Here is a 14,757-nt window from a genome sequence, read left to right as displayed (position 1 = left end):
CAGCGGTGGCCCTGTTTGAAGGGGCTGCTCGTCCCTGGCCTTCGGCTGGGGCTGCACGGCTAGAAGGCACGTCCCCTGGGTGATGGATAGGGGATCCCTCTCTGGAGGGTGCACCGGATAAAATGGAAGAAGGTGCCGTGAACCAACGCAGCCTAAGGGAAGGCCACCCTGACAGAAAAACCACTGGCCCTCCAAGTCATGGGGGTTGGGCAGGAGGCCAACTACCTCCTCCTGGAAAAAAAAAAAAAAAAAAAAAAAAAAAAGTTGCAGAAACGACGAGCATCAACTCGGAGATGGAGAAAATCAGTAATGAAGTGAGGAGGAGGAGATGGAACTGGATCGGTCATGTCTTGAGGAAAAAAACAACAGAAGACTGCGCTGTGGCCCTTGGGACTCCAGAGCACGCAGCCGCAGACCGATCGAAGTGGAAGAACGATGTTCGCGCCTTGTGTGCCTCCTGGCACTGAGAGAATTCAGATTCAGATTCAGCTCGTCCCTGGTTTTGATGGTATCTAACCAGGGCTAGGGAGGACTCCACTTGTTCGATGTGTCAAACGTGTCTTCTTCGAGCATGGGTACCAACAATAAATTGTGACATAAACATTTGTAATTATGTAAAAATGCCCTCAAAGGTGATAGAAGTCTCAGTGATGGTAGTTTATGGCTGTTGTTATTGCCGTCTGTAATTCTGCAATAAAGGTGCAATTGAGCTAGCAGGGTTTGCTAGGAAACATAGGTGCTATGTATTGTGAGGCTCCTAATTTAGAAGGGTATATATGGGGATCATATATTTGAGAAAGGGATGTAGTAAGTTGTGCTATAAGGCTGCAAGCAGGCCCTTTGAAAATGGAGGAAAGGCTGGAGAACTTGCTGTTGAAGCAAATGAAGTAGAAGTGACAGCTTGCTTGCAGCATAGCCTTGACTCAAACTTGTAAGGACTAGAAAAGAAAAAAGTAGAGAAGAGCATAGTGGGCTTACAGAAAAGCCTTGGTTGTCAGTGGCAAGGGTAAGTAAGAGGTGATGGCAGTCTTATAATCAATATAGTAGCATGGGAGATGGTTGGGTTTTAAGTTTACAGGTTTTTTGGCATAAGGGCAATAAGCAGTAGATAAATAGTTCAGGCCTCGTTATATAGGAGTGGAAGAAGCAGCAGCCATGAGGTGGGGGGGAAAATGCCAAAGTTATTTTACTCAGTAGTATAAAGAGAACTTTGCAAATGTAAAGCAGACTAGTCGCTCTCCTGAGGAGTTTAAATCTCAAATGGTCTGGCCACGTTTTCCTAAGGGGTGGCAAAATGCAGTATTGGAGTGCTGTGTTAAGGAGCGGGGTCTAGCGAGCGTATGGCCTTTGCTAAAATGAGAAGTTAAAGCCAAATAGAGAAGCCAACACCAAGGATGATAGTTGGCTGGGAATTTAGGTGCCACAGGTCAGGATATTCTAGAAAAACTTGTTGGACTCTCCTTAGGCTTTTCCACAATAGCAAATGTCAGCAGCGCTGAAGCAAGCTGAAACTGAGAGGTGTGAGCAACAGAGGATGCCAGCACTCTCTGGTGGTTTGTTTCTTGAGAGTTTCTCACCTGTGCTCAAGTACGCAGTCTTTGAACATCAGTGGCTTGTTTTCCTCTTCTTTCTATGCCTTTTTCCTCTGTGGTTAATCTTTCAAGTTTTTCTGCTTAGAAGCGATGAATTTGAACTTAGGAGTGTGCTACAGTCACGGTGCATTTCTTGTTTGCAAATATACAGCGGAGCCAGACACTGAAGCTGTGGTTGGTGCTTCCCCCACTGAGCCCCTGGGTCAATATCTCGTAAAGTCCTGTTTCTGGAACCTCATTATCTGCATTATGTTGGAAAAGATCAAGAGAAATGACAGGAATCATTGATTCAAAAAATATCGAGCTAAATGCGTATTCTATGTGTTATGACTACTGGAATAGATTAGGAGATGCAAATCTAGAAATATTTGCAGGGCTTAAATGTTGAAAAGAGGAATTAAATATTTAGTTATGGTTCCTTCATAATATCTTGGGAGTAATGGAATGAAGCTAATAATGGATCAGCTTAAGCTGTATCTAAGGAATTACTGCTAATGAGATAGTGCAGGTTGTGGAAGAGTCTCCCGATGGGAATGAAAGCCCAGGCGGCTGGGAAGAGCTAATTCCTTTGAAGAAAGTCATTACAGGAAAAGATCTTGCTTGAATGGGGAGGTGAGACTAGACCAGGGTGACTTTTAAGTAGCTCCTGCGTTTGCTCTGACTGCCTCTGCGGTGGTTTTTGCACAGCTTTATGCATACCCAGTTTATTCTCTGTCCTGTGTAGCCTTTAAAACGGGATCCTGCCATTTTCATGTATCAAACAAGATGTATCAGGGAGGGGAAAGTCCCAAATGCAGAGCTTTATCCTTGTGTCGGTGAGCAGCAAAACTGGAGCAGACTTGATCGCTGCAGAAGGAGCTCTAGAGAGTTTCAGGAAAATACTGGTTTCCCATTAACTGAAGTGTTAATGGCTGGGACTGACAGTTAATTTTGCATGAACCATCAGAGACTGGGAAGTGCACATATAGCCTCTGTTTACATGTGCTTATTTTTCTGTCCTTTTTAGTGCTTTAATGCAAATGCTTCAAGCATTTTTCAAGCCTGTAGGATTTGTCACAATTGCTACCTTGTTTTGTCTGTCTCCCTCCCTAGCATTGAAGAACAAAGACCTTCCAGTGCCAGTGGGGCCCGGAGCACAGTGGCAGCGTGGGCGCATGTGGGGCAGGATAATTAAGCTGGCCTCATTTACAATTTTGAATCCCCCAAACTTTATGATCTTAAGCATTTTGAACTCAAAAACCTAGTTTTAGAATAGCGTTTCCTAGTTCATTTATTTCAGTATTATAAAACATGTTGCCAAGTGACCTACGCATGTTGTATCACTAAAATAATGAATAATAAAATACTTTCAAACTCTGCTTTTTGTTGAGAGCTCCCTTAGACAAGCAGAGAAAAAGGTAATGAGTCTCTGTATTGTAGCTTTCCTGATGAATCGAAGTGAGAGAAAGGTGAGTCTGTCGGTTTCTCAGGCTTTGTTTATTTTAAATTAAGACCAGTTTTGAAATAAATGGGATTAGCACTCAGCTGTTTTAACCTAACTGAGCTCTTGGACTCGAAGACTCTTAGAAGTCTGAGTATCTGAAAGGCAGGTATTGTTGGTAATAACAGCTGACTGAATTGAAGAGCAAAGTCCTCTATTTTGCAGTAGCTGTGAATACAAAGCCAGGGTTATTTATTGAGAGAGGGTTTTTCAGAGTTATCTAACAGAAAGAGGGTGTACATGGCACTCGGCATCTTAATTGCTGATGGGCTGAAGTTCTTATTGTTGAAGACTCAGACACTTCAAATATTGTCTTTATGAAGACTCTTCTCCAAAGAGTTTACATTGTAAATACAAAGCAACAGTGAGATGCAGAACCTGGAGTACACCCATCATTTTTCTGTATGCTTGCGTGTTTGAAAGATATATGTAGTTAGATAACTGAAGTCATTTGTTGTTTGATCCAGATTGCTTCTCAGTTGAGGAAAAGAATGACCGAAGAACAGCCTTACGGATTACTTGAGGGGCTAATAGATCCGTGAAGTCAGGCACAAATTTTTTTCCCCTGAATTTCTAATTTGAGGACCTTCTGCCCCAAAAGACAAGGGCGCTGCAGGGAAACAGTGTGATGTTTTTGAATTGCATTTTGCTGTACACAAGAGGTTAAGTCAGTAGTGTCTTTATGACTTGGAATAGCAGGAGTAAAAGAACAAGTCAGAAGAAACAAGATATTAAAAGCAAAATATCACGTGGACTAAAATCCAAGAGTCCTAGGGAAACTTCATAGTGTCGTAATAGTTACAACAAAATTCCAGGATGTCATTCAAATCCACTTGGTTGTGTCTGAGGTTGTTTTACGTTGCTTCTGCCAAAGATGGGCATTTGCTACATTTTCTTAAAAGCTGACTTCAGACATGTGTAAGAGGTGTTTCACGCGTGGATGTCTTAAAACTTAGCTATGCAGCACTAGTTGCTACTGGTAAGACCGTTACTGAGCCTGGTCTGACACTCCATATACGCAGGCAAAGCAGAAAAGTTGCTGTTGAGGTAGTCTGCTGATTGAAGCTTAAATATTTTTCAGGTTATTATGTGATCCTTGACCATGGCATGTGTGGATACAGTAACTTTTAAGTTAGCTGTTGCTGATGATTTAAAAATTTGCTCATGTGGCTACCCACCAGACCTGATCTGAGTTGTTGGGAGGTGAAGTCTACGTATAATATTACTAAAAATACAAATTTAAAAAGCAGGTCAGGTACATGATTTAATGTAGTGACCAGTCTGTATGTGCTGCCATGAGCGTGCATAGTTTCCCCTAAAAAGCTAGATATCATTTGACAGAAGACAGCACAAGGGCACCTGTACGTTCCTTTTCCAGGAGAGCCTTACTGCTGTAGATTAAACTACTGCCTTTCAGTATTGTTGGTAAAATTTATTCTTATGGCTAAAGGCATTTAATCTAGGTTGTCCTTCATACAAGAACTCATATGTGTGTACTAGTATATAAACTAAGAGAATATTTCTGTTTCGTGAGATGTACAAGATTTCTCATTTCTGCATTCTCTGTCACTGGGTTTATTATTCTGGTTTCAGTTGCACTGTGAAGAAAGTTCTGGGAGTAGCAGAACTTCTCTCATTTAACTATTTGCAAAGTTTGCCGATGCTTTTTATAAAACCAGTATCACAAAAGGGAACGTGGGTATCATTATAAGTCTGCACTAGCAAATTATTATGTTGATCACAGAAAACCTCATGCCCACACAAAATGTGCTTTATGACAAAACTCTCTTTTAAAGTACCAAATATGTGCACAGTTTCATTCTCTTACTGAGACACGATTGCAATCGTATCCATAGAAAGCTGTTTCTTTTCATTTCAGTCCCCAGGAATTTTTTCTGCTCTTTTCTTGTCTGGCTTCTTGAGGTGAAACTTGAGAGATTGCACCGCCCGTCTGTCAGCCAGCCCGGTCCCATCTAGCAGCATTTGAATCTGTTGGCCAACTTTGATTTGAGAGATTTGACAGCTTGGTAGAGGTCTCGAAGATAATGAAGATGTGTTGTTCAGAGAAAACGGGTGGCTGGCTGTAAAAGTGTCTGCAGAGCTCTCCTGAATAAGGGGGAGGCTGCAGCCCTTGCCAGCTGTCAGAGGATCCAACTAGGACCCTCCCCTCAAACCAAATCTGAAGGACATCAGATTGCAGTCGTGCTGCTTGATGTACAATGTGTAGTTGTTAACTTTTAGACTATATTAGTGTAAACATGGCTTCAGCCATTTAATTATGGGCTTGTAGCCGTGTCAGTCAACAGCGTGGGGTCACTGAACTCAGGATATGCTGGGCTGTTGCCCTGCTATGGAGACAACTGTGATTTTTATACAGTGTCATTGTGTAGTACTGGTGACTCAAGCCACAGTGGATTCCCAGAATCTCATGATTAAATCAGATTGCTTGACCTGTTCCGATTTTAGGTCTCAGCCAACGTTATATTGAAACTATTTGTTATTGAACTTTATGGAAAAAATTACTTTAACCCAAAGGGTAATGAAAATGTTTTATATATAGACTACCGGATTTATGTTTCTAACTGCACCTAGATATGGAATCACATTTTAAAAAAACGTGCTTTCTACAAAATGATTCGATAAGCATTGAAGAAGTTGAAAAACCAAAACCACAAAACCAAACAAAAACCTCTTAGATAGCTGTCCTGGCTGAAACCAGGACAATAGGAAAGAAATTCTGTGATATTTCATATTGCACCAACTTTACTTTTCCTGTAGTTGCAGAAGGTAACAAAGAATTTCTTGTGTAGGAGGTTTTTCGTTTGACTTTTTAAAGCATACAGTTGAATTGAATGTTCCCCTTTTAAGAGTTACTCAAACAAAGGGAAGTGCTCTTGGTCTGTGTAATTCAATGGCGCATCAGGGCAAATGTACAGTTAGTATGTTACCAAGCTACAAGAAAAAGCCACGTTCTTTCTGGGACACACTTTGTGCTTGTTTTTCAGTTAAATCTGCCTTGAATTTTCCTGGTCATTAAGCAACCCTCATGCTTCCACTTTGTGACCCCAGAAATAAACCTGGGTAGTGAACAAGCAGAGTGATAAAATGGGAAATCCATAACGTTGTGCCTAAAATGTGAACATAAGTAGCAGGCACTTTGCTGAAAAGAAAAGCCATTGAGCATGGTTGAGATGCTTTTACAAGTGCTCAGACTATGTTTTCGAGTAGTTGAAAAACAAAATTGCACATCTGCTCTTCAGTATAATCCTTTTCCAATAGATGTTCTATTAGATGTCTACAGGTAAGTGAATTTCCAAGACTATATTTTACAGACCCTCTTTCTATTTTGACACAGAGGTGCTCCGCAGGCAGTTCAGGTAGTGCCTGTGTCCTTGTCCGTCCAGCCTTGGAGGTTTGCTCAAATGGTCTTTTGAAACACTGTTTGGGAAAACTGATTGCACTTTCTGTCCTGTCCTTTTTTGTTTTCCCCTCCCACCCCCCAGGTAAAATGCGTCTCGTTCTTTCTGTTCTTTTCTTGGAGTCATGTCTGACAGGTATTATGGTAAGCCGATTCCCATGGTATCAATTTAATGGGAAATGTAATATCATGATTTTCTAATGGGATAATCTATAATAAATGCTCTAGTGTCTGAATAATACAGAGCAGATGAATAAAAAGCTGCTATTTAAATAACTGAACCTTCCATTGAAGGACCTTAAAGGAAGGAACTTAAAGATGAACTTGGAAAAAGACCAAACACATTTTGCATGTCTGTAATAGGGATTTTTCTAAAGCTTCCCTTGTTGATTTATCTTTGAGGCAACAGTGCTTTTCCATGGTCTTCTTCCTTGTCTCTGTGGGAGGATCTTCAGAAAGTCTTGTGAGGGACTGGGTAAGTGACATAATGAACAGGGGTCATTGAAAGTTGCCTTGAAATCTGGAGATGCTGCTAACATTTGGCTGCCTGTAGTATGACTTCGACTAGATGCCCATGGAGGTGCAAAAACTGCTCCGGTCTTTGCCCTGAAAATAAGCGGGGAATATAAGGGAAGGAGAGAAAGAAACTTGACATAGGCATATCTACATTGCAGCTTCTTCCATGAAGCTGCTGTGTTCTGATGTAGCTGCTGAATCATCTTCAGTTTGGGTCAGTTCTTCATAACCCACGTGCCCCTTGTGATGAAGAGAAATTATTAAACTTTGCTCAAGTAAGCCGTTTATCAAGTTAACCCATTATAAGACAAGTATACTAGTTCTTGTAAGAATATCTTGGTACTAGTATTGATATTGTTTATATTAAAATAAAGTGCCAGTATTATTTGAAGTAGTTTTGCTGATTTTTTTGTTTTCCTTTTTTTTTTTTCCTTTCCCCTCTTCTCCTTGCCATTAATTGCTGGATGACTAGCTGAATTTAGCATAGTAGAAGGTTAATAACAGTACTGGGCTAATGTATTTCCTGGTGTCTGTGCCAAGAAACTTGCCTGCTTGATCACTTTGTAGTTTGGTTAAGGGCCAAGGGATCACGGGTTATAAGTTTCCTTCCCTTGCGATCCTGGAACTCCACGTGGTGTATGAAACAGCAGCGAGAACAGCCTGGAGGCTGGCCCTAAACACTGCTGCGTGAGCAGATTGGGCTTCGGGGGAAGCAAGCTTTCTTAAATCATCAAAGCATTAATTGTGAACTAGTTTTGGCAGCTGGCCCTTTGACGTCGCTTTGTAATGAGGGGATGGAGTTTGCGGGGGCAGCGTCGCTGGGGCTTGTCGCTGGGCTGAGATAGGGCTGGTGGTTCCTATGGGCGCTGGAGGAGCAGCTGGCTGCAGGAGGGTTCTCCTAGCCTTGAAGGTTCTCAGAAGGGTACCCAACACTGCAATACAGCCTGAACCTTTAATTAAGGTGGAATTTGCAATCAAAACTTTTTGAAAGGGACTCAGCGCCTGCTGAACTGCATTAAATGAGTGTCTGGAAATCACTGGCATCATGCAAGCAATTGGTTTTATGGGATCCTCTCAAACTCTTTATGTGTACAATAAATTATACTCGGCTGTCTCATATTAAAATGAAGCTTTAGCATTTGATTCCTGTTAATTCTTTTCACTTCTCTCAGGTTGGCTTATTGATTCTGATCATAGTGCTCCTGTTTCAGGTTGTCCTCTCCCTATCCCTTCCCCTACAAAAATGCAAAATTCTATTTATGATTTTTTTTTATTGGCTACTGCTTTACAAGGCCTTTTTTTTTTACTTTGAAATCCTTATTCTTTAATAATGTTTAGTAATATTATTATCAGTGTTACCACAAAAATTAATGACTGTGTGCTTCTCAGAATTTTGTGTGGTTCATATATGGGTGTTAGACTTCAAACATTTTTGTATCAGTTTTCGATTATTGAGTAGCTTTAGGTTTTGTAATATGGATAGCTGGCTAGGTCTGGGAAAGAAAGCACCGATGTATTTTATTACTTCCCCTCATACACCTCAAGCATGGAGAAATCCAGACAAAAAAGCAATAGTTCTGGCCCAAACTTCTCACCTGAAGTCCTTTCAGACTTTCTAGAGGAAGCAGGTTACAGATTATATTTGAAACCAATTTTCATAGTAAGATATTACTATGAAATTACTTATTACACCTTTGCTGAGCAAATAGTTACAGACAGGTAGAGACTGTTGAGGAAGCAGGATGAACAGTAGCCATCCCCGGGCTGCATTACTGCCACGTCAAAATCTATTTCCTACTAAAAAATACTATTGAAAACCTCTCCGTTTCCCTGTTTATTACCCGTAGCTGTATTTTAGTATTTCAGTCTCGTAAGTGTAGACCTAGTAAAAGCTACTAAGGATGACATGGAAATGAGTAAGAGGCATCTCTTCAGGCATGCCTCTAACGTTTTTCTATGGTAGATCTAAATTCAGTTGTGTAATTAATGCTGTAATTATTACAATTATATATTTTATTAGCATAGAAAATAACTTAATGTGTTGATATTTAAATAAGCACTTTTATTTGCCTGATCTTTATTCATTAGTGTGTATTTCAAAATGGGTCTTTGCTTTTCTTTAGAATTTCTGCTGGAAAACTGAATGTGAATCGAGGGTGGCTGCACAGTCAGCTGACGAACATAGAGATGGGTGATCCAGTGCACCAAGGGGAAGAAAATGTCACACTAAAATCCTGAACTCGGGCCTCCTGTTACTAGGAAGATGTTTTCTCTTTCATTTTTCGTTGGTGGAAGCGGATACCCAGTTATTGCTGAGATGCCGTGCAATATGCTAAAGCAGCACTTAATTCCTTTAAAGCCCTCTGCTTTCCTTTGCACCAGTCGAGCACACCCGTTTGTCAGGCGACTTAGCAGATGGGTTTGGAGCAGGCGTGTCTGTTAGCATTTGGGGAGCGAGGTTTTGTATGGTGTATATAGCAGTCTTCCTCTTCTGGCTCTTTTTTTATGTGCGTGTTTTTAATAACACAGGAGATGTTATGCTCGAGGTTGTCATTCAAGAGCAGCCTGTATTACTCTTATGACTAGCTGTAATGAAATCCCATCTCTAGCAAGCAGGTTGATACATGCTGGTTTAGACACTAAGCTAATGATTTTTTATGACAGTTTTGAAGACAGTCAGAAACAACTCTGCTGTGAAATAGATGCGGGTGCATGAAAACACTGCTGCAGAACTGGACTTTTTTCCTCCCTGGAATCGTTGTGTTCTGGGAAGCAGCAAACCTGCGTAACGCTCCCTTAGTAGCAGAGCCTCTCTCCTGCTCTGCCAGGATGCATTACAGCTGAAAAAATCTGTTGGGTACCTCATTTCTAAGAGAATTTTAAAATACTGGGGTTTTGTGGTTTAAATAGTTGGTCCTTGTTACCGAGGCCATATGGGTAAATGGGGACTACTGCTACTAGGATGGTGGTAAGAGGCTGGGGCTTATCTTGTAGCGTTCTGTTTCGCAGTTCCTTGGAGCCACGTAATTGACTTCACTGGGCTTTGGATCAGAGTACTTCAAATTAAGAACAAACCACTTAACTGACTTGCAGAGTCAAACTTCTGAAGCAGGTTTCCCCAAGCGGCTGCTCTGTTTCTAGGTGAAGGGATTTGGAGGCGAGCCCAAGTACTTCAAATATATCCCATAGCAATAAATAAACATTGGTCACAACAATTAAAATGTGAAAGAAAAATGAATTAACTTGATAATTGACTGTGGCAAGCAACCTGTTGAGTGGAAATATGACTGTGGATTATTGTGATATGTTTTATTTAACATACTCAAGTCTTGTTTTCTTTCAGGGAGAAGGACCTTAATGCAAAGTTTATTATTTCAATGGAAAAAAATAAAACGACAATCACAAACTTAAAGGTGAGTAAACACAATTTAAAAAAGGAAGTCCTGTTTGAATAGCTGCCAGAATATGACTGGACAAAACAGTGGTGCTCCCTGCACTGTGGAGAACAGCCCTTAGTTTTTAAAATACAGCAATGAAGTAATCCTTTGGGGAAACAGGTTAAACTGTTAGCTTGCTGCACATAACTTTCTGAAAACCGCTCTGTAGACTCTATCTCGTATATTCTTCTAAGGTTTATCGCTCTGGTCATTACTTCATTAGGAAGATGAAAGCCAGCAATAGAAGAGAGGTACATGCCTGCTAGCTATTAAACCTTTGCTTCATCTGTAGAAGTAGCCTTTTGGAATTCCCATGAAAATGAACTGAACCTAAAGTACCCATCACTTGGTACAGTACTTTGATGGTGTATTTTAACACTCCTGTCAGCAAGAGAAATCACACACAGCAAATAGGTTTTTGCAAGATAGTTTCCAATGACAAATATATGAAAAGGAATTTCAGTGTGTAGTTTGTTTAGACTGATTCAGATAGCAGTGAATATTGCTGAAATACAGTGCTAGCTGTCATGTCTTGAGCATGGTGGTAACCTTAAGCAGCAGGTATGTAACACCATTTTAATTACAACTCCACATTGAAATGCTGTTCACAGTGCAAAGGTCTCTCTGGCTCCTATTGATTATATCTGTAGGATAATCCCTTATTATAATCTGAATTTCATATACAGGACTGATTTAAGTAAACATAAGTATTGTGACAAAAATGTACTGTACTGTTAGGAGCAGTAAGCTAAAATCCAAATAATTCCTGCTGTGCTGTCTTGTAGCTTGACTATCCTTGCTGAAGAGTATATCCGTTGTTAATCTTTTCATTGTTGTTGGAATAATAGGCTAACCTGTCATTACGAATTTCTAGATGTGTATAGCCTTACGTTAAATTTGCATTCTGATTAGTTATTGTAAAATGTTTCTATTTACTTCATCAGGATGTATTGTACCTGCTCTTTTTTTTTTTTTTTTTTTTTTTTTTTAAAATAGGTACCAGAGGGTGGTACTGGAGACACAGGACGAGAAAGAACTAAGACATTTACCTATGATTTTTCCTATTTCTCAGCAGACAGTAAAAGTCCCAGCTTTGTTTGTCAAGAAATGGTAGGATTTCTGAATGTTAATAATTGATTTTTTTTTTTCCTTTCCCTTTTATTTGACTTGAAAGCATTCTTTGAAACTTCTTTCCATTGAAAGTGCTTCTTGTGTAATTTAGAAATTCCCGAGGTACCTGAGAATTTGAATTTTGTTTTCTTTTAACTTATCTAACATTGTTAAGTGCTGTGTTTTCTAATACAGCAGGCTAAATGCCTTCTTTCTAACTCTCGTCTGATTTGTCTTGTAAGGTCAAGTTAGAAAACTTCTCTGAGCACTAAATTTGTTTTTGAAAAGCTTTTTGAAAAAAACACTTTTGAGAAACAAGCATGTATCTTTAATTCGCTTAGACAGAAACATTCTTCTTATCTGGTTGAAGTGGGCTTTTTTTGTCCAAAAGTCTTCATGCACATTGAAGATGATTATTCTTTCTCCTCCCTTGTGTATTCAGCTTAGGAAAGAACAAAACTGCCTTTCTTCCTGCATGCTCAGAACAGAAAATAAAATGAACAGATAGACCCTCCCTGACGTTGCATTTCATGTGAACATTGAACCGTTTTGCTATTTCACGTTCCCAAATAAATCTATTAAGTAAAATTCAAGTGTTTTGTGATTGCTATCTTCTCTTTTGGTTTTGTGGAACTTGGGATGCTATAAGCTTAAGGTGAGAGTATTTCTTTCCCCTTAAAATAATGCAAGGGTTTGCCGAATATACTGTAAGCCAATTGGATACATACCGTCTTGGTATGTACCTCGTCTATTCTGTAACCCCCCAAATCAGGGATATTGGTATGGCTAATACTAAAAAGCCTCAGAATTAAAACTATTAATAAGAAACAGTAAGTTGAAGCCAATTTTAAGTATTTATGGGAAGGACAAGCTTTGCCATTATATATAATGGCTATAATTGTTTGATAGAGAATTTATACTTGAAATTTCTATTTAACTGTCAGTGTAAGGGTAGGTCTTCTTTTTTTCTGAAAGCCTCTTTCTTTATTTCACTGAGTTATTAGTTAGTGTTTAATCCAAACATTTGATCATGTGTGTTCTTAAACTTTCTGGATTGTTATTTCTTGATGATATTCTTTTAAGTAACACAATTTGTGCTATATTCTCTGAGATATCAAGAAGTATACATTTATTTGGGCGTGATGTAGAAATACCCTAATTATTTTAGCACTGTGGCAAATTCAAGAAGTAGTGTATTTGAGTGCAATGATTGGAACCCTAGTTTCTAGTGGATGTTTTTAAGCAGGCAGTTCAGGCCACGTGGCTTTACTAGAACTTTAGCAAATGCTTTTAAGTTGAGCATGCAGAGAGTTATTTATTTATTTTAATTGAAGCAGCTTTGGTCATTTATTTTGCTGCTCTGATTCTAACTGAAGCTTGAGATTTTTGGTTGTGCTTCTGCAGGCGCAACAAATGATTGCCTTAGGTTTGCTCATACAAATTGATTAGGGTCTCCGTTTAATATTACTTAGTTTCTTGAAAATGCGTATAATTCTCAGTGATAACTGATTACTGTATTTTTAGTTCTTCCTGATATAGATGAGTACATATCCATAAAATAGTATTAATGATGTATCAATGCATATTCGGAAAAGTCTGCAAAATGTCCTATAAAGGTAGTTACAGAAATTCTTCTGAAGTACCATTTGTGGCTTAGGTTTATGGATATTTAATTCCTGGATCCTTTAGGTAGCTCTTTCTTTACCTGACTTTAGATACTTCTGGAAAGCTATGTTAGACAAGACCTCATTAGAAGAATCACAGGAAGAGAGTCCGTTGTGTTGTTAGGCTGTTATTGGTACAATGCAGGTTTTCCCAGAATCTGAATGTGCTGTGAAATTATTAAGTTCATTCTTGTTAAAACAGCCATTTGCAAAGGAAACTTGAATTAATATAAATGGATATCCGAGTTGTATCCTGTGTTGATGTCCAATTTCCACATATAAGCGATAAATTAAGTTTTCCTTATTTTAAGTTTTTCCCAATTGGTGCCATTTTGCCTCTGTTTCAGAGCGGGTCAGGTTGAGGCAAGATCAGTATAACTTGCCTATGTCAGGAGCTTATAGAAAAAGGGCTGCAGCAGCCTTGAGCAATAATTTTTTTAAAGCTGTGAGCTTTAGGGTGGGTAGTAATAGGATGCTAACAATAAATCCTAACCGTGGCTTAGATGTCCATGCTCAATATTCTGCTATTACAGCGTGTCCCACAACCCCAGCCTGCCTCCTTCGTCCTTACTGGCAAGAACGCTAACTTCTCTTGCTCAGCCACAAAAATATTGTTGTCCCCGTGTCAAGTGTTGTTTTAATTACAATGTGCACAGCGCATTGGAAACAAAAGGAGTTTTCAAACCATGGGAGTGCAATTTCTAAACAAAGGCTGCACAAGCTATTGTTTTGCTTGCGTTATTCATTTCATATTTAATTGGAAGACTTTGTAGTTAAGCTCTTATCAAGTTGCTGCAGAATTTCCAGTTTACTGCACCAGTGGCATAGAAGAAGGGCGTCTTTCATTCACATTCATCTTGCCATGGAATAAAATTGATCTTGATTGTTGGTAATGCGATTGCCTAGTGCGCTTTGTTCATGATTGTTATATTTTTTCCTTTTGAAAGGCAGAAAAATAATAAATGGAAGTCTATCTAATACTACATGCCCCATTAATATGCCTTGTAGATGCAAAACATGCTTTAGTATTCAAAAATTAGAACGGGAGTGGCAATTTACCATCAAGCTACTTAATTTGTACACATGGAAGAGAAATGAATAGAATTTTGATGAGTTTACTGCCCTTTTGTGACAAACCGGTGTCCCAGTTGTTTGGTTGTGACAAAGCCCCATGCTAACTATGTCTTGTCTTCTAACCTGTGTGTTAAGCCTCTGTGTTCAGACAACACTGACTGTAACTGTCTATCCTATGTACTACCTCAAATCACTATGGCAAAGTGTACGCAAATTTTTGAAAGAGAAAATGCAGTCAAAACAATAGCGCATAGAGCCTTGGTCCAGATGGTGAGGTAAAAAATTGGAGATAGAGAAAGGGAAAAGAGGGGAAAAAATCAAGGTGCGGTTACTCAGGAGGGAGAATTCAACTACGATGCTTCTTTTCAAACGAGAAGCAAAAGGGAAATTGTGCTGTGGCTGATTTTTATACTCTTCCTCTTTGAGAAGTAAAACAGATTACAGCATTGTAACTCCTTTGCTCAAG

The 14,757-nt window shown here is 39.4% G+C and overlaps 1 protein-coding gene across 2 annotated transcripts in view; it reads left to right on the top strand.

The window, feature by feature from the left end:
• Positions 1–14,757, top strand: part of KIF16B (kinesin family member 16B) — a gene marked incomplete at its 3' end in the record, with an annotated part of 141,114 nt that overhangs the window by 6,221 nt on the left and 120,136 nt on the right. For both annotated transcript variants that reach the window (XM_082306684.1, XM_082306683.1), the window contains exons 2-3: positions 10,350–10,419; positions 11,440–11,553. In XM_082306684.1, coding sequence (XP_082162810.1) covers positions 10,350–10,419; positions 11,440–11,553 — 184 coding nt within the window. The remainder of the gene's footprint in view (positions 1–10,349; positions 10,420–11,439; positions 11,554–14,757) is intronic.

Source organism: Platalea leucorodia, assembly GCF_965183815.1.
Source record: "Platalea leucorodia genome assembly, chromosome: 3".
Taxonomy (NCBI): domain Eukaryota; kingdom Metazoa; phylum Chordata; class Aves; order Pelecaniformes; family Threskiornithidae; genus Platalea; species Platalea leucorodia.
The sequence above is the reverse complement of the archived record's forward strand: the minus strand, read 5'-3'. Positions and strand labels throughout refer to the sequence as shown.